This window comes from Polyodon spathula, chromosome 6 (assembly GCF_017654505.1).
Source record: "Polyodon spathula isolate WHYD16114869_AA chromosome 6, ASM1765450v1, whole genome shotgun sequence".
NCBI lineage: Eukaryota > Metazoa > Chordata > Actinopteri > Acipenseriformes > Polyodontidae > Polyodon > Polyodon spathula.
In genome coordinates this window covers 15,561,894-15,582,788 of record NC_054539.1, presented here as the reverse complement: position 1 = coordinate 15,582,788, position 20,895 = coordinate 15,561,894, and the positions used below count along the sequence as shown (strand labels likewise).

The window sequence follows — 20,895 nt, the reverse complement described above, 5'->3', positions numbered from 1 at the left end:
TACTGTTGCACAAAATCACCGATACATACCTCTGCATTAAACAATGGCTGTCCAGCAAAGCACAGTGCTCCAACAAACTCTTAACACAGTCATTCTGCACTTTCTTTATTAACACATGTGTAAAAGCCCCATAAATTGATTGCTTGTCTCTCGGATCACTTTATTGTTTTAGTTTAATGTGTTGCTTATTTTTCAGTGTGGTATTTTATTGTCAGCGTGAACATGTACCTCAAGCAGCAGTATTTACACTATGAATCCTCCACCTCATTTGACCCACTTTGCTTTTTTGTATTTGTTTTCTTTTGAATATTCATAAACTGATTTACATTTTCTCCCCATTCCTCATGCATTAAAAATATTTTATTTTTGTGTAAGTATTTCAATTTAGTTTTTGGTCAAGCTAGTAGTTACTACGCCCAGCAATTGCCACAATAATCAGAATTTGATTGGCCAACATAATCAGGTGATGGTGTGTTTGTGAGGTGACAGAGAACCACAGTTGAATGTTATTTGATCCTCTGTCATCTAAACATCTGCTGCATCCTAGGATACAGTGTAGGACTGCTTATTATAATAATGTCAGAGTCAAAATAAAACATTATTTTAATCAAATTATGGTGTATTTCCTAGAAAATAGTACCGGGATAATATTCACAGTGTAACAAAAAAAAAAAAAAAAAAATTTTGTTCCTGGGTAGTAAGTGTTATTTCCTAATTGCTTATGCCTCAAAAGTATAGAACATGGCTATTATTCCCCACAAACTTTGCTTTTGTGACCAGGGCAGTGATATTTCAAAATATCACTATTTCCAATGGGAAAATGGGCAAATGTGTGTCTTTTCGTTCACATAAAGTCAGAAAAAAACAACATATGAATCCAAATTAACATGTATTTATACTAAAGTAATACAAAGATGACTACAAAAGATTCAGAAGTGAGTAGTTTTTCGAGATTTACAATTACACTGTAAATAAAACAGAGATGCGGAACACTAATTGTATTACATCTCTCACTCTGAAACCAGATTAACTAATAATGATAGTTAAAAAAAAAAAAAGTTGGTTGGACTCAACAAGCCATGGCAGAATTTATAGGAGCCCATCCACCTTGTATTTTACTTATTTCGAACCGTGCTTGTGGTAATAGTATTACTTTAACTCCCATCTATTTAAAATATATAGGTAAGAAACAGCACTGTTATAAAACGTAATGGGATAGAAACTGGAATTCTGCTTATTGAAACAAAATATACAAATTTCAAGTACAGCATAATTTTCACTTAAATATCTCTGTTCTGAACTTGCTCATGAAACAGCTCGACACCATCGTGTAAGAGCTGTACTTTACTCAGCAACGGCAGTGTAACACTTTTAAAGATACCTTAAAACAGTATAGATTTACAGTTCATTACCATTGACATTTCCCTTTGAATGTGTTTAGAGAAGCAGATTCTAGGTGGTTATCTACTGTGGTTATGATGTAGAAAATGCTCACTGAAATGGATGTCACAAGAAGAAAGCAGTTTATAAGTAGAGTTGTAATCCCCCCTAATTGGCATCAAGAATATTCCGGTAGCCAGTTTACTACAGTTGCACATAATGCACATAATGAAGCAATTTGTAAAATAATAAATCATTTCTGGGATTATTCACTACATCAGTTAACTAGACATTGGTAAAATTACCATACCTGACTTTTTTTTTTTTTTTTAATAAATCACTTGCATTGTATAAAATACACTGTCCAGGACACTTATATCAGGCTTGTATTTCTAATCCTGTAAACGTTGTATTTCTGATTGCAACAGTGACTCACATGCAACACTGTGGTTTTCAAAAAGCATAGCATCTACTGTACTAAGAGATAACAATATAATCTGGCATAATCCAATAAAGCCATGAAATATAAAATGCCCAGCCTCTTAAGAGATATTTATGGTGATTGTAGGAAAATATATCTGAGTGCAGCTAAACATTTACTGAAAAACAAAAGCAGAAACAGAACAGAATGTTTTTTCACTGTATACAATAAGATGTACATCCAACCCCAATTGTGTTAGATTGCTATTTTTTATTCCTATTAGGACCAAGTCGAGACCATTGACCATAATGTTTACAACAAGGATACTCCAGAACACACATGTTCACATTAAATGATAATATAGAAAAGATGCATTTCCCCAGTTTGATATTAGCTAAGACATTGTTCAACTTAACACTGGTCTTTTCATTAAACCACACCACATGATTCTGTAGTAACAACACGTGGACTTGTGTACTTCCTAGCCCTACAGTACATTATGTGATATGAGCACCAGGATAAATAACAAAAGGAATACCATGCTTACAAAAATAGTCTTCTTAACGGGTTGTGTTATTAAAGTGAGTTCACATTTGAAATGTTAGGTTGCAAATTACCTTTGAAAGGTCTCCGACCTCCAAGTAGAAGCAGATAACAAACACATTCCACGTGACCCAGAGGACCAGCCAGACTGCATACTATGGGGGCCGAAGAATAAAGCAATTAAAAAGTTGAATCAAAAGACAATTACAGCATTGAAGTTTTCCATACAATAGTTCAGACAACTATAAAGAAGCTGGATTATTCAGTGGCACATCTGTCTTGCTAAAAAAAACAAAAAAAAAAACACCTGTACATTATTAACAATGACTTGTCTTTTCAATAACTTGTATAGCTAAAACTAGCTGTATATTTAGACCACCTCCCATGAAGAACAGATATGGACAGTTTTTGAAACTGTAATTATAAGCAAGTTTGAATAAGGGTCCTAACTTGCTAGTAAATGTTATTTGATTGCAGGGTGAATCATGTGAGTATGGTTCAAACACCACTCACACCAAGTTGCCAAACTTGGTTAGGGACCAATAGAGTGCACTGTATGTCAACATTTTCAGGTGTTAGCCTTACCTCTTACAACATACCAATTATACAACATAAAATACAGTTGGGGTGTTTGTCTCTGGTAGCTGATACAGTATGTTTGACTCTAGTTTGGTAAAACAGAGACAGAATTTTCAGCTTCAAGAAAACCACTGTCAATTGTATCTGTTCTCAGATGCAATTTCACAGCAAGCAGACAGGTGCCCTGAACTAAATACACACCCCTACTTGTTTCCTGAAAGTAATATTCAAAACATAATCCTAACCCTAATGTGAGTATCTCATCGAAACAGTGCTGAAAAAAAAACGTTTTGTTTTTTTTTAATTTTTAAATTATTTTTATAGTGGGTCTGGAAAGCAACACAACTGAATTTCATGACATGGTTTGGGGTTGGCATATTCTGCTTTAGATCATTAGGAATTCCATAATAATGTTATTGTACTGTATCTAATTACATTAGTTGGCATGATGTATGTCCAAAAGAAGTTAATCATGTTGTATAAATGTCTAAGCTTAACTTAAGTTTGAGAAATTGTGTTCTATTTAAAAACCCTCTTAACCCAACAGGCCATTTACAGGGAACATATTGTAGTGGGATTTTGCCTTCACTAAATTTGACATGCTGTCAGGACATCAGATACAGAAAATGAGAGCATGTAGTGGCACATCACTTGGCACTTCTCCAGCTGCAAGAGAGCACCAGGTTCAATTACAATACAGATTCAGCTACATTGACAGCATTTGTAAAACTGATATTGCAAAAGGAATGTTAGACAGAAAGCCATTTATCTTTGTGTGAAGGTTTTTTTTTTTAAATTTTTTTAATTATATTGTATGTGTGCGCATTCCGGATAACCTGTATTATTACAGTTTATGTAATAACAAACATGATGTTGGGTATAAACCGCCACATATAATGACACAAGCTGAAGTCACACAGATTCAGGCCAGGAGTACAGTAACTACTGAAATACCAATACTACTATTATTTTAGTAGGATGTGTGTAGTCCTTGGACGTGTTAATTGATTAATATGATACTGAAATAATATTTATTATCTACACGGTTAAATACACATTTCGACAGCAATAACTTTATTGCACGTTTTAGAAATTGATTTACTGGACCATGGGGAGATGATATAATAAACAGCTGATAGACTAAAGAATGTGGGGTTGCAGGTCACAGTGTGATGTTGGTGGGCTATTCCCTCTCTGCAGTTTGGCATACTGGTGCCAATTTTCCCAAGCTATTTGGAAGAGGTATTTTGCTGTAAAATGTACAGATAGCAACCCATGTCATGGATATCAGTGGGATTGCCAGACCACCTTCAGACTGAAAACACCCCCAAAATAACAAGTAGATTCAAAAACCATGATCAAATCACATATTGCAAGAGAGTGGCTTCGAAATCTTAAAAGGACCCCTGTCACTCGGCAGCAGAGATTTCCTGTAGACATGATTGTTTTGACAAGAATGTAAATGCTGGCTCCCTGTTCCCCAAAACTTTTTTTCCATTGGTTTTGGAACATTATCTATGTACTGCAAAGAAGTGTTACAGAAGGATGAGGCATGTATCAGGGTCTAGGTCTCATACAGTAACTAGGGCTCTAATTAAATTCATTGGGAAATGGGTCAAATGCATGAAGCCCTCCCACTCAAACTGTAAGTAGGGCTGTATTTTTTTCACGGTAAAAAAAAAAAAAATCAGTCTAAAAAAGCCATTTCAAGATATTTTACAATTAAACCTGATATGTATTAAAGCAATAAATAAATACATACATAAATACACACCTATATTAAAAAAAAATGCATTGTCACATTCAAAATGTATAATCTTCTGTAGAGTTATTATATAATAAATGTTCCAAAATATTTAAATGCTTACCTGAAAAACACTAAAGGCTAAATTGTAGAATATTTAGTTTTGTATATCCACCTTTAAAATATATTTTATTTTCATCATCAGTGAATTACCAAACAAAATAAAAACACAGATAAATGTAAAAATAACAACAGACACACTAAATGTCTCCTTCCTGTACTGGACAGCGCAATCTTTAGCCGAAATACCTACAATCTTTGATAAAACTGGTGTCTTCTTTATTATTTTAAAGAAATCGTGCAGTGTGTTCACTCACTTACCAGAAGAACTAACCCAGCTACCAGGTTCTGAAATGCAGTGTAACAGGTTGTGTGTCAATAAGGTAAACATTTGTTGTATTTATTTGTATCTATATTTACACTATTCTAAAAGAAATGTAAATGTTTACATGGAATCACATAGTTCACACAAATGGATAAATTTAACAGAAATTGTCAAATCCGTGAAAAAAAAAAATACAGCCTTATTCATTAGTTAGGAAGACACTCCCACACATATTGTAGTTTATGTTTAAAAAAAAAAGTGGTGAATGTGGTCTATAAGACAGTTTTATGCATTTTAATCAATGAGGGACTTTAAATGTGTAGAGCTTTAAAAACCGACCTCGATATGTTATACTTACCCCGGTTACATATCTTGGTCTGAACTGGGCTGTTCCAAAGACACCAAGTATCACGGTAATAATATGCACAAAGTTTGTAAGGATTGGTGCCCACTGGTATCCAAGGAAGTCAAATATTTGGCGTTCCAATATGCAGACCTGCCAAAAAAAAAAAAAAAATTGTTTTATATTAATTGACCTAAAATGTCGTTTTATTATTATTATTTATATGGTTAATAAAAAAATGTAATAAAACTTTAACCATAGGGTCATTCCAGATCAATGTGTGTTGCCCGACTAATGCAAACTTGCTAGGTCATTCCCCAAACAAAGATATGTGGTCATCATCAAAAAGGACCTTTTTACCATCCTCAGACAAGTGGGGCATGAGTAACACAGTTTTTATTCTGTTGCTCCAATAACCCTAGAAATGTTTTCTTGGACCAAAATGCAGGAAACACCTTTCCAGGAAGGAGTCAACTTGAGCTGGAATGACCCCGTATTTTGTCTGCTTTACAAAGTTTAACAGCTGAACGATCTATGTGTCATTTAAATGTACATGTACACAACTGTGTTTATAGTTGAGAAGTATATTTTGATTTAATTTAAAACAGACTGTCACAGAGACGGCCGAAGTGGGCGGCGTCAGAACCAGGAAAGGTAAGGCAATACACAAAACACAGGACGGATGAAATGAAGTGATGAAGACGCCTGTTGGCGCCGGTTTAATACAAAATAAAAGGTTTACACAAACACGAAAAACACAGGACACGGCACTCTACGCCAAAATAAATAGACAAACGAAAACAGACTAAACTTAACACAACGGTGCACGGACAGACACTGACAAACACGGTGAGCAGATACTCTGTTGTTATTATTACTACTTTACTTATTTCCTCCGTCTCCAATCCCGTTCTCCGCTCATCGAACACCCAACCCCAGTATGTGACAACGTGCATCTATATATACTATTGTGCTGGGATTCAATTACCAATTAATTATTCACTTGAATCCCAGCACGTGAATTAATAAAGTGCAATTCCCCGTGCTCACATATTACTACATTTTACTTGCACGTGAAGTGCTGTGCAATCCTCGTGCCTAAATACACATATACATTTTTAAACACTCGTGTTACACAGACCCGTTTATATCCCGTGTACCAATGTCTATACACCAACATTTAAACACACCACACGCAACACATAACAGATAATATACACAGGGGCGGGCACTTTGTTACACAGACTTAAGGCAATGCAATGATTAATAATAATAAAGAAGTACAGACTACAGTATGCAAGTTTTCATAGCTTGACGTCGGGTGTACAATAAACTGGGATACTGAAATATAATGTCGATATTCTTAAATAAAACAAGAGGAAAGCTGCCTCGAACTGATATCTACTGAATTAAATAATATTACTTTTCAACAATGATAATCCCTTTAAATTAACCAGCATGAGTTAAAAGTAAAAGGTAGTTAAAATAAGCTGTTTGTGCAGTTGTGTTTATTGTATCAGATGGGTTGCTGTTGAAATAAATGTCCATCTCAATCTGTGTTAAGAGCAGAAAACAAAGCATGGTCAAAGAGAACTCAAGATGTCAAGATCCTTTTGCAAAAGTACATGTGTCAGTGTAGTGTAATGGCAGTTCAAGCAAACACAATAATGTTAACTATGTGAGGTTCGGGGGGCAGAAGCCAATGCTTTAGCTCTTCCAAAATTCACCATCATAGACTTCTTATATAAACCCAGTCACAGCTCTGCTCTTTCTCTTGTGTTAGCTTTTTTTGCCCGTAGAGAGAGAGAGAGAGAGAGAGAGAGAGAGAGAGAGAGAGAGAGAGAGAGAGATAGAATAAATAAATTGATTATTGTGAATGAACCTTGCCTGTCTGATTTCCCTGATTCCATTTTCGACTCCTGAACCTTTGACTACCCAACCCGGCTTTGAACTTTCTTTTGTACGACTTGGCTTTGACCTTGCAGCATGACTACCCAACCAAGCTTTGAAAAATCGCAGCATGACTTCCCGATTGATTATCAAACCAAGACTGAACACGACACGAAGCATGGACCTATCTACCTCTTCCTCTTCTGACCCTGAGAATCCACTGAACATCCTGATCCCTCCAGTGGCATCTACTTCCTTTGTTTCAGCACCTGACCAAGAGATTTCCCAGCCACACCATTTCAAAACTAAACGCCGACAGGATTCCTTCCCTGCCCAACTTTTTTAAAGGACTGGCCTGTCTCCAGACTATTAAAAGCCTTGTTTGATAAAGGAATCCAAATCCCACCTGGAAGCGATCATACCGCACTATTCCAACTTTTCTACAAGTCTGTCTCAGCACAGCTGATTTTGACCACTCGCTGCCCCGCCCTTGCTCGCTCAGCAGCACCAGCTCCATGCCTATGTCTTCACTCTAGTCCCACCTGCAAGATTTGCAGAAGCCCAACAGTTACATTCAGCTGAAGATTCCATGGCAGAGCTGCACCAAAAAATCATAGATGACATGAAGCAGTTCATGCAGCCGTTTGCAAACATCCTGTCTGCAATTAATACTCATTTAGATGGCATGGGCAATCAACTGAATTCGGAATCAATCTCATCCAGCACTTTTGCAGCCCCTCCTTCTGCCTCTCATGTGCCAGTCTCCGCACCCATCTTCACCGCATCTTCTGCTTCAGCGGCTCCCTTGCTCACCCCAGTCCAGGCAGTTTCAGCCCTGCCCCCGGTCCCAACTATCAGTGTTCCAGGATACAATTTGGCTACAGCATCCACTTCAGACTCCCAATCAGCAGCAGCCATCTAACGTCATGCACTCTCCTCATTGATCAGAAGGCAAATACATCGAAACTTCAACCTGGTTTCCATTCTCATTACTGCATCAGAATTAATTGCTCACAAAGTCGTCAATTGCAGAGATTGTGCAGTCATGGTGAAACCCTGTGACCCTCGCCTGCTTAAAAATATGTCCCTTAGCGAGTTTGTTTTTGCATTTTCTAGTTATTGAGACGTTCTGTGTACTGCATACCTCTATCGCTGCCAAGAGATGGATCAATATATGTTTTATGTAGTAGAACTATCAGTGAGATACGAGGACACCATGTTCTACGAATATCACAAAACCTTCTCTGCAAAAGCAGCCGCTATCTTGGCTAACGATAATCATATCGCTCATTGGTCCGCCCCCTATATAGATCTGTTTAATCGCATTTTCAGTGGGATCAGGGCGAACGCATTCAGGGTATCCACCGCACACTCATCTGACCTGTGCCCAAAAGTGGCAATGGCAAAAGGGTATCTACATCAACACCCCCCACCCCCCCCCCCCCCCCCCCCCCCCAAGATTCAGCAACTGCACCTCAGCTCTAGTTCCTGTCCTACTCCCCCCCTACCACTCTGTAACCAAGAATAAATATGGCCATCCCTTCAAATCTTCAAATTTTCTGGATCCAGACAGGTTTGCAACAAATTCAATGTTTCAGTGTGTTCCACTCCATTCTGCAGGTTTCTACATGTTCGCAGCTTCTGTGGAGACACACATTCCAAAAACATCTGCCCAGCCAAATGACAATCAATATTTTTTTCAGTCTCCACCCCCCATCAACATCCCATCCCTAGCAAATGCACCCCAACACAAACCAGATAGGTAATTCATTGCTTATCTGATTGATGGCCTGCAGTTCGATTTCTCCATGGCCTTCCTAATCTCCCTTCTGTCCCATTCATATGCAAACATCTTCGTTCTGCTTCCTCCGAGCCCAGAATCACCATCTCTAATTGAAGCCAAGGTGGACAAAGGATCCATAGCCAGCCCTTTCCCAGCTCCATCGTTCCTCATCTTCAGGATTAGCCCCTAATACCGACTCGCAAAATATTGGGAAAAAAGAGCCTACTTATCGACCTTTCTGCCCCGGTTTCAGACACTTTTAAAGTCATGCCCATTCACCCCTCCCTCCACCACCTGTTCGGGATCTGCTGAGAAGGTAAATACTACTTTGCCACCCAACTTACCTTCGGCTGCTGCAGCAGCCCCAAAATATTTGACACTCTGTCTGAAGCCCTCTGCTGGATCCTTCTCAACACATGCCGAGTGCCTTTCCTTTTCCATCTCCTAGACAACTTTCTCCTTATAGTTCCCTCTTCAGACCCCCTCGCTCAGGCAATCTCCAATCTGCGATCCCTAGTGTCTTCAGTAGGCTTACCACCTCTGAAGATAAAGCCATCGGCCCAGCAAACTGACTAGAACTCCTCAGAATCACCCTGGACACCGTCAAATTCGAAGCCAGTCTCCAACTTGACAAACTGAAGAGCATTCATCAGCTCATTAACAATTTCCAAGTATCAAACTTAATCTCTAAATGCAACCTGTTATCTCTCCTTGGCCACTTCAATTTTTCAATCCGCATTATTTCCCAAGGTAGAACATTTATTTCTCGCCTTCTCGCTCTTGCCTCAACTGCAATAAATCTGGATTCTCACATCAAAATCTCCTCAGAAGCAAGAAAAGATATCAGAATGTGGTCCACCTTGCTGCAACACCTGAATGGCCTCTCATTATTCTACAATGACTTCAGCCCCTCATGATCTATCTCTATTTATCGACACTTCATCCATAGGATTCGGGGGGTTTCTAAACAACGAGTGGTTCTATGGCACCTGGACCCCCCGAAATTCAAAACTTATCTTCCCATGTCAAGTCCTAAGCTCTGTTTGAAATGTACCCCATCGACAAAACAGCACATCTCTAGGGGCACTCTTGGTCCGGAAAATCGATATTATTTTTCAGTGACAACCAGTCAACCGTACCCATCATCAATAAAATCATTCTCCGCTCTTATCATGCAACTACTTCACCATTTAGTTTGGATATCAGTTTCCCATCATTACTTCTTTCAAGCTCACCATCTTCCTAACATTCACAGTAATGCAGCTGACACTGTATCTCGTCTACAGATAGCCAAGTTCCGCAGCTTGATTCCAGCAGCAGTTCCACCCCCTCTCCAAGTCCTGCTGTTCCAGCAGCTCATCTTCAACTAAACCCAACCCTTTCCAACTTCCTCCTATCAGCAAGAACCTATATGTTTGCAGCCCTCTCTCCATCCATCTGCGCCTCTTATGCAACAGACAGGCAACATGTCCACGAATCCACAACAACACGCTAAGTTACTAATTTGTAAAACACATTTTGTGTGCATTATGTACATTAAATAGCTAAAAGAAAAATTGAAACTAATAAAAATAAAAAATAAAACTGAATACAACTACTAATAAAACAAACACAAAAACAAACACATGCTAGAGAAGCAGCAGCCACAACATGCCAGCGACCTCTTTTCATCTTCAAAAGGAATGTCCTGTCTCATAATTTCTGTGATGAGCAACTTTGTCTTCACTTCTTCCAGAAGTTTTCAGACAGTTGCTTTCCTTTCTTTGGCCTAATTTACTTGCAGAAAATGTCTCCTGAATGGTGCAACATGTGCACAATTATTCCATAATAGAGCCATGTTGCCCATACTTATTTCTACTGAATTAGTCTGGTTGCCAATAATTGATCAGTTTATCTGCAATACCTCCTACAGTCGTATTTGCAGTCCTCTAAAATAAAGATAGAAAAATACCCTTTACACTGTAGCTAAAACAACAAAAAGATGATTATGAAACACATTACTACACAACTTTGAAATAAAGGTCCTTAGATGGAAATAAACCATGACAAATCAACCATACAATACGATTTGTACGGTTGACATTTTCCCATAATGTGCGCTGTCATAGCATCATTTGTATCACTGGTTGACCCAATGCCAGTGCCAAGGATGCAAGTATTGTAGAGCCATTTAGTGACCACATTGAGAACTTACAAGTTCCACCTATGCCAATCATCCTATTCATGATTTACTGCTTAAAGTAATTGCTTATAGGCGTGGAACTTTAACAAAACAGAACTTTGTTTTGTGTAACTTTCCCTTTATTTAAGTTTCAGGTTAGAGGTGGTGATATAACTCCATTGTATTGCTGTGCCAACTGCAAGCAAAGCCACGGTGGTCATGTGCCATATAATTATTAGATAAGTGAAAACGAACTATAGTCACGCGAGGGCCTTCTGCAGCTGTGCAATGTGACCTAGTGACTATAAACTGCACAGTACATGAAAGTTATGAATGTTGGGTGGAATCAAATCTCTTCAGGTCTAAATGACAACTACTGTACCCTCAAACAATGCAGGTTTACTGTACTTTATTGCAAACACACTATTTCCACTCTTCATCAGTTAGGATAACAATGCTTGATTTTGTCTTTGAGCCAACAAGACTGGAACTGTCAATATTGTGTTTGCCCAAAAACCCAAGTCTGCTCACAGAGAAAATGGCACAAGTCACACTGATTGCCCTATGGAGTTCAGTACAAGACTGGTTCACTGAGCTACAGCAGATGGCTACCAATTTTCCACCTGCATCACAAAGCACATTGCTGCCCTTGGCTGAATGATTCAACAACCAAAAGCAGAGGATTTATTCCTGGAAACATTTATGCCAGTCATGATGGGATACATTTCTGTAAAATGCAAACTGGGCAAAGACATAATGATGGACATCCCTTTAAGGCATCAAAATGTATTCAGCATGCCTGCGGGATACAGTAAAAAAACATGCATCTTTGTCAATGTCTTTTGTGTTACAGGATTTACTGAAAACAGTACACTTACACCATCCTGTACAACAGGCTCTGCAACTTTAAATTCCAACCAAATAATTTGAATGTACCAACCAAGTTGATTGTTTTTAAAGCCATAACCTTATAATCTGTTATTTATGGTATCATGTGTAACTTCAAAATTAACCAATATTGAGCATTGATCCTTAGCTACAGGGTCATTTTAGGAAAATGTACTGGCACATCTAACAGTATTAGACAGAAATTAATCTAGTGGATTTTTACTGTCTAGTTTCCCAGGACCATTATGATATGACACCACTGACTGAGAGTTCTCCATAATTGTCCCTTCAATGCATTTTCTTTAAGCGTGCTTGCCATGTTTACCCCAGAGCCATCTTCAGTTTGCTGCTTTCATTAATTAGAATGTGTCCTCCAGGGCTCTTCAGTGAAGAGTAAACTATCTGGATTGTGTGCCACAGTCTGTGAATCATCATTGTAATGGTAGTACAGAGACAGTATCATGCCTGGAAAAGAGGTTGAGTTGAAACAGAGATAATCAATGCAAAACAACAAAAAAAAAGATATCAATTGTGTGACTGTCAGGAAGTGTAAGGGAAGTGAGGCAGAAGCAGGTAGAACACAAGCATAAGAAATATATTACAGAGCACCCTAGAGAAAATGACATAGATGAAGTTACCAGCTGCTAGTTCTTGGAAGAGTACTTTGTGTGTTATGGTTTAGATTCAGTCCAATGTCCTCGTTGTAATCAGACAATGTGACCTAGAGCAAAGGTAAAAGTATGCAGCAGTTTATCTATAGTAGTGCATTTGAAATATTGAAATATCCTGAAAAAAATTAAAAATAAGTGAAGAACATAAACATTCTTAGCACAATCAAAGGAAACACAGTAATAATGTTAACAAAAGGAAAGACTGATTGGTAATGGCTGCAAAGTCATATTTCTAATGCCTGCATATCATATGCACTTTGTCTGAGTTCTGAAGTAATTAATCTGAATTCAGCCCTGTTTATTCATGTGGATTTAACCACCCACATTCATTCCATGTTTCTTTATAACATGGTGTTGATCACATGTATAAGGCATGCATCTGTGCATTAATTAACACTTGTAACAATCACCTGGTGGGTGAGTAAGAGGGTATGAATTAATATAGAATAAAAAGTGAATTCATAAGGAACGAATGGAGGGGAAAGGGGAACCTAAATGTTTTTAAATCATGATGAACTAACAGTGCTGAATTCAAAATGAATTCCAAGGAAGTGCCTAAGATAGTCAGGTGTTATTCAGCTGGAGTTCATTATGATGTTTTGTGTTACTGGTAGCCTACAGGCCAAAGTAAAAATAATTCATCTTTATGAAGCTATAATGTGTACAGAGAATACACTACTTCAGCGCAATGATGTATACACTAAAAAATAAACCGAGCACTGTAAATATTTGTTGAAATTTATTTGTACATTTCATATTTCGTAGAACCAGAAATGTCCCATAGCCATAACGTGATGGTGTAAACAGACCGTTGATGTCTTAAAGGGGACAGAGCTCATTTGCATACCTCTGAAAATTGATTATATACAATCTCTCAGTAACAATCCGTGATGGTAAATCACATCTAAAACCATTACTGCCCAGTAAAATAACCAGGCAGTACTTTTACAAACTGCAACAGCTCAGTAATTTTTTTTAATGCCCTGAAATTATCTCCATCTTTTATGAATATGGCACAAGGTATGAAAACATATTTAAAAAAAAAAAAAAGTTGATTAATTAGGAAAAGGCAAATGTCAGTTTTTTTTTTGTTTTTTTTTTCTTAAACATAGAATGCATTATCATTAATTTACATACTACACAATAATTTTAGTGGATACTCTTATACGATAAACAATTTTTTTCTGAACTGCTAATGGGTAAACAATTACTGTAACAGTAATTAACAAATTAACACATTCATTTTCTGTATAGAGTAAATATTTTAACCTATTTTACATTTTCTTCCATTCACATAAAAACTGTTTTGTTCACATTTGAACAAAACAGCTGCTGACATAACATTAAAAAATGCATTTAATATGCAGGAAAAAGCCAGTTGACACATTTATGAGAAATGTTGTTGATGCAGATCTTTCCGAAGCAAATTTGATTTCTTTCAACTCACTTGAGTCATGTTACTCTTTTCCCAATTATTTTGGATGAGGTCCCATGTTTTCATGGGCTTTACGACCAACAGAAGGTATAAATGATAACTGATGTTTCCCCATCTGCTTCCTTAATAGGAATCCTCCTGTATAATGAAGCAACAAACTCACTTATCATCATGTACAACACACACTGTAAAAGTGCCCAGATTTGTTTTGATAAGGATTTCCTGGATTTTGCAGCATGTCTCAAATTAATCTTTAATACTTCTAAACAGCGTTGTGCAACGATAAGGAAACCAAATCACATTTATTTACCAAAGCTCAGCTTTTTTTGCTTGGAAAGTCTTTCTGTTTTAATAGCCATCACTTACATCTGCTAATAAAAGCACTGAACAAATTCAACAATTTGAACAAGATCCATATGGCACAGCTACTGTAGCTTCCAACACAGCTAAACAAGCTGTAGTTTTTGTATGAGCTTGAAGATGCATTGTCCCATATGGTTTTATATAATGATTAAAATTATGAAAATGCTAGCTGTGAAGTTTTTTTGTTTTTTGTTTTGTTTTTAAACCCAAATGCAGTAGAACAAAAACGCCATACGAGAAAATAACTGGCCTTTTTGCCAGGACGGCTTTGTGGTGATGTCCCCACACCTGGAAGCTGACACGGAGGCAGGTACCTGTGGGGTTGAAAGGGCTGGAGTGCATGTTTTTATTCAAACAAAAAATAAATCAAAACACTGCTCGCAGACCGAAATAAAAAGGGCAAACAAAACAAGTCACGAACACCATCAACAAAAACACAGAAACAAAGAGACTGGCCCAAGGGCCAAGGGCCAAAATAAAATAAGGAATAAGCAGTGCGGTCAGGCTGAGCATTCACCTTCACTGACTACCACAGAATAACACACACCTTAATTCACAGATTACACTCACTCAAACACCAACCTCCCAAACAAAGCATTAAATACCATGTGGCCGGAGCCTAATTAACCATTAGTCATTGCATTAAGGCTCCAGCCACATTCTCACATGCATTTGGCAGGGATAGGAATTAACCCCATCCCTGCCAACCACCACCAGCAATACACCAACTATTTACAAGCAGGGCCCGGCTTGCCACAGGGAGAAATAATGAATTGAATACTGTAGCAAGGCTAGCGTTCCATCACTGGCTTCTTGGACACATGCGTATTTGCAGGAGAGAGCCATACGCTCCGTCTGTGATGCACTGCCAGATGAGTTTTGTTTATAGCAGGGGTCTCCAACCCGGTCCTGGAGCGGTACTGGGTCTGCTGGTTCTTCGTTTCAACTGAGTTCTCAGTTACTTAGTTGCACCAATTATTGGCTTAATTAGTCAAGATTAACAGGTGTTCCAGATCTTTAGCCACTGATGATGTAAAGACACCTATAAAATCTTGAGGATAGGGGTTCTCTAGGACAAACTTTTATTTTTAGCTGTGTTTTTTTTTCATGTTTTTGTGGGCCCCGGGCAAAGGACCTCCAATTAGCCCCCCTAAATCAAAAATATTTTTCTAAAAAAAATGTTTTCATATTCAGTAGTCCCTCGCTAAAACCGGACATCTCTGGAGGAAGAAAAAATAAAATGTAATAAATACAGTAGTAATTTTGTGTTAGCCTACCGGTAACACAAAATAAGTTATGCTACTGCATTTTACACATTACTGTACAGTGTGAAAATAGTGTAATGAAGAGGAGAGTCAGGAATCCAGTTTTACACAGCAGACTCACCAGGTTACCTGAACACAGTCCTGGCATACCTGAAGATAACGCACTGAAGATAACCAGTAAAAACACATAAAACAACCAATAAACAATACAACAGACACACACACACACACAGTCCAGAGGCCACGCAGCTCGGAGAGTTCTCAGGAGCCGTTACAATAGCAAAAGTTTGTTGTTAATTAAAACTAAATGATTTTAGAGCTTTTTTTTTTTTTTACTGTATCCTATTTAGTACACAATTAACAGAAAACAGAACAGACACGTTTCAGAAATAATCATTTTTAAAAGTACATAGAAAATCTGACAGTGTGCTTATTGCAGTTTTTTTAGATTTTCTTTTTTGTAGCCTTTCCTTCCGTTTTGACATCCAGATTTGTGTTTCTTTTTATTTGGAGGTTCCAGAGGTTCGGCAGGTTTAATTTTTTTATGGTTTAAGATCGTATAATTATGATAGGTGTTTAGGTGTTAGGATAATAACAAACCTTATGAAAATGAAGCTCGACAAAACATTTGTCAAATGAAAGTCTTGATTGCTGGAAAGTAAATGTGCCAATTATATGCCTTTAACTGCCACATTTGTATAAGTGTATGTCAAGATCAGCCAATAGCTTTTGGCTTTAAGACGAACGGGGGAGGACGGAAGCCAACAGGGAGTGAAAAGAGGCGGGACTACGGGAACAGGACGCACGCAGGAAAAGAGAAAAGAAAAAAGGGGAGATCTGAAAAGTTTCATTGCACTGCACGCACACATTTTAGTTTAGTGAAAAGTAAACATTTCTAGCCCTGCTCCTTGAGCACAGAAATAGTACATTTAGTGCAATTTCATTTCTGTATGAGTGTGGGCCCCCCTCTGGCATCGGGACCCTTTAGGGCTTGTCCGGTTTCCTGCGTGCTGAATCTTGGGTGCCTGTTATCAGCCCAAGTCCATTTACTGAAGGAAAAAATAGACTGTGTCCTCAGGGATTGAAACATAACAATAACTGTTTTAAAGTTGCACTTTAAATAAACCATATATATATATATATATATATATATATATATATATATATATAGATAGATAGATAGATAGATAGATAGATAGATAGATATAGATATATGCTAGAAGAGGAAGAAAAACACATTTTCTAATAAGAATGCATTTTCTGTTATTTAATTGAAATGGATGAAGATCCTATTAAAGTGCAGAATATGCAATTTTACCTGATTATCCTGAACAATTATATGCTCCAGTTCGAAAGCTGATTAAAATAATGTTTATAATTGGGTGGGTGATGGGTAATGCTGATGGGTATTGTAGTGAAACCGAACAACGAAGAACAATTTTCTGTTTTATTAAGTATTTTCTGGGATACTGAACAGGTTTTAATTAAAGACAAATAAGCAAAATAAATAATAATAATAATAATAATAATAATAATAATAATAATAATAATAATAAATCCAGCAGGTATTATTTAATACAGAATATCAAAACTGCAAGACATTTTCAAAGTTAACAAAACTAGCATATCATAATTTTTTGGAAATGGGTTGATTTTCTGAATTACTTCAATTACATTTCAGAAGAACATCCTTTTGGTATGATTTATATTGTGACAAAACAATTTCTAACAAGTACAGAACAACGTTATACAATTTAGTTTAACATAATTGCACTTCAATTTTCCAATTAATACAATTATGCTTATTGATGCTTAACTCTCATCTCTGGAAGGGAGCAACTTAATGTAACTTGCCTCACTTGCATTCATGTACAGTACACTAAGTATATGGTGCAAGACTAGACTAACATCACACAAAAACCCCTAAACTTATAAAATTTGCACCTACTGTATATACTGTGCATATTTTGTTTTTTACCACACTGATGGTTATGCACAAAATATTTTGTAAAGGGTTAGCATTTGTGAGAAAAATAAGCTGTTAAATGGTTTCATAAAGAATCTGATGGCGGTCCAGTATACTTCCCATGGACTCTTTCCAAAAAAATAGGAAGGAAGCTATCCCCTAGCACAGAATGAACAATGGCCGGGTTTCCACGTAGCTTTCAAAGGTCGTCAGTCTCTCTTCACAGTCATTATTTATGTGATGTAGCACATACATACCACACACATTATGGGAAGTGCGCAACAAAAACTAGACTCCGGCAGTGAAAATCTCATTTGTGGCGTAACCTCATGCAACTTTCTATTATAGGTAAAGGCCGTACCAAGCAATCCTTTATTATCAGAGAGCCACAGGAAGTAGCCATGGCAAGATTCTTTGACCAGCTAGGAAAAAAAAGGGGTTTAGAGATCTTCATTCTGTTTTATATTTTTTTAAATTATGTGACACCATTTATTCAATGTTTCAAATTATTGCCATTTGATTCATAATGAGTGCTTTAAAGTTAAGTTACTGGAACTCAAACATTTAAATACACCCTCACGTATTTAAATATTAATTATGTTATTTGAATTTCTCTGGCAGTGGGCAATGAGAAAAAGGTGAGCCTTCTTTTTCCATGGTAATTGCCCCTATGTTGGTAATCCCTGCCTATACTGTTAAGAATGCATCACATCTGGCTTGCACATTTGGACAATGACATAAAGTGTCCCTTTTGTTCAATAGTAAATCGATAATGAACCAATGTGATGATGTATGATGGCTGAATAAGTCACTTAGCAACTACCACATGGTAGCACACCAAATAACTACTGTTGTTCAAAAGCTATTATCGGTGTGGATTTGTATTTTACCATCAACAGGTTGTTCATCTTTATGGATTTTCATCCAGAATTGAACAGTGTTGTTCCACTAATTAATCTGAATAAATGGTATTGAAACACCATTAAACATTAAAGAGATACCAAACTGCTTGGAAGATAAATAAAACACACATGCCTGGGTTGTCAGTTGCATAATAATTTAAGCATGTACACAGTCAATGGGCATGGTGGCTCTGTTCTTTTCATTTTAATGCCTGGATTATTTTGGAAGCAAGTGTCTTGACTGGAGGCTCCTACTGAAAAATTCTGCAAATCATTTCTTAGGTACAATAAATAGTTAAGTTTAGTTCAACATTCTCCAATTAGATAGTGTCTAATCTCAAATGGCAGCCTTTCTTTAAGAAAAATCGTGCTGTTTTAAATTCTATGAATGCAGGAAAATATAAGGTCTCTTCTATTTGTGTGGGAGTTACAAAATGACTTTTTTTAATATATCAGCCTCTCTTAATGGCAGTATTTAAATGTAGTATTTCACTATTTTTGAATAATAACTAACTAATAAGTCTGTTTACCGAACCTCAAAGTGACTTTATTATTAGTGTGTAACTGACAGAGACAGAATAATTTTTGGTGATAAATCTCTCTCTCGACCTGTGAGGTTGTTGTATAAAGGGAACAGAGTGCCCTGGACTGGATGGCCTGACAAATCATTCCCAGGGTTAGGTGGAAGTCGGCCATCTAGAAAGGAGGCACAGCTGCGGTACATTAAATCATCGCTCCAAAGGGAAAGCGACGTGGCAACCGCGGATTGGAAGAGAAACGATTGCACTCGCTAACCAAGGGGATGTAACTGAAGTTACAAAAAGGGGACATGGCTTGGTGACCTGTTCCTTTATAATAGTTAAGAGGAAACCGCTGAAGGACGAGTGTAAAATAACCGTGAGTGTTTTGTTTATTTGTACTGTTAGTTATTTATTAGACGGCTAACATGATCCGGAGCTGTCTCTACAGACCAGCACTAAACCCGGACAACACTGCACCTTGTTGTAAATTATAAATCACCACAAGTACAAAAACAATTACTCTAGACTTGTGAACATGTGTCTTTGTGTGTATACTATTGTGTTTATTCATCACTTACTGTGTTTATATTTTGGGACTGAAATCCATTGTTTTGGGATTAGTTAAATAAACATTGCAGTGTATTGACTGGGATAATTCTTTGTGGTCACAAGACCATGATTACAAATTAAAACCTATTTGGATTGTGAACTTTGTTGTCTGTCTTCTGTGTACTAATCACATCAGCACTACACCTGTGCACTGCAAACCACTTTACCACAGTAACGTAATGTTTATGGTTAACGTATACTTTTTTTTCAGAGTCCTGACACCTGATTGGATAAACAATGACCCATCCAGTAGCTTATCTTCACCTTCAGGACGAGCTATCTACTGAATACTTTTTATACTAACATCCTGACAACCAATTCTTGTTAAAACTGACTTCACATAACATAAGGTTTGGTATTTCATGATTTAAATATAAAAAAGCACATAATGAACTTCCACAGATAATATGGTTTTGATAATCCATTATTCCAGAATTATGAAAGATCAAGAGTTCTCTTTCAAGTGTCTCAGTGTCATATATATATATATATATATATATATATATATATATATATATATATATATATATATATATATATATATATATACAGATATATGTGTAAAATCCGTTGTGTACACGCACTGAGCGTACAAAACATTAGGACACCCGGAGTAAAGTTAAAAATAATTAAATAAACAAAATTAATTCAAAAGTTGTGCATGCTGATGCGCTGGGGAGACCATATCAAGGCTGATCCTCAGAGCCAGCATTGCATGATAATATAAGTTTATATAAAATAATGTTAATTAGAATTAATATAGATTTAAAGATATAAGTAAAAGTGATGTCACAATATAGAACACCATTACATCATGTAAGAATAAATCATGGATTTGAATATAAACAATAACAAGTAGTTGTCATGCCGTCAAATACCTATAAATGCTTCCAATGTTTTGATTGAAACACAGGCTCCCTTGAGAAAGATACATACAAAATATCGAAACTTTGGGCAGCTGGCTCTTTGAGCTAATATATATATATATATATATATATATATATATATATATATATATATATATATATATATATATATATATATAT

General features: G+C 36.9%; 1 protein-coding gene across 1 annotated transcript in view; it reads right to left on the bottom strand.

Annotated features, from left to right (window-relative positions):
* LOC121316905 (sodium/potassium-transporting ATPase subunit beta-1-interacting protein 2) overlaps window positions 1-20,895 on the bottom strand; it is a 213,598-nt gene that overhangs the window by 115,065 nt on the left and 77,638 nt on the right. Inside the window, exons 2-3 of the mRNA XM_041252250.1 lie at window positions 5,411-5,548; window positions 2,419-2,499 (exon numbers count right to left, since the gene is read on the bottom strand). Of these exons, the coding sequence (XP_041108184.1) occupies window positions 2,419-2,499; window positions 5,411-5,548 (219 nt within the window). The remainder of the gene's footprint in view (window positions 1-2,418; window positions 2,500-5,410; window positions 5,549-20,895) is intronic.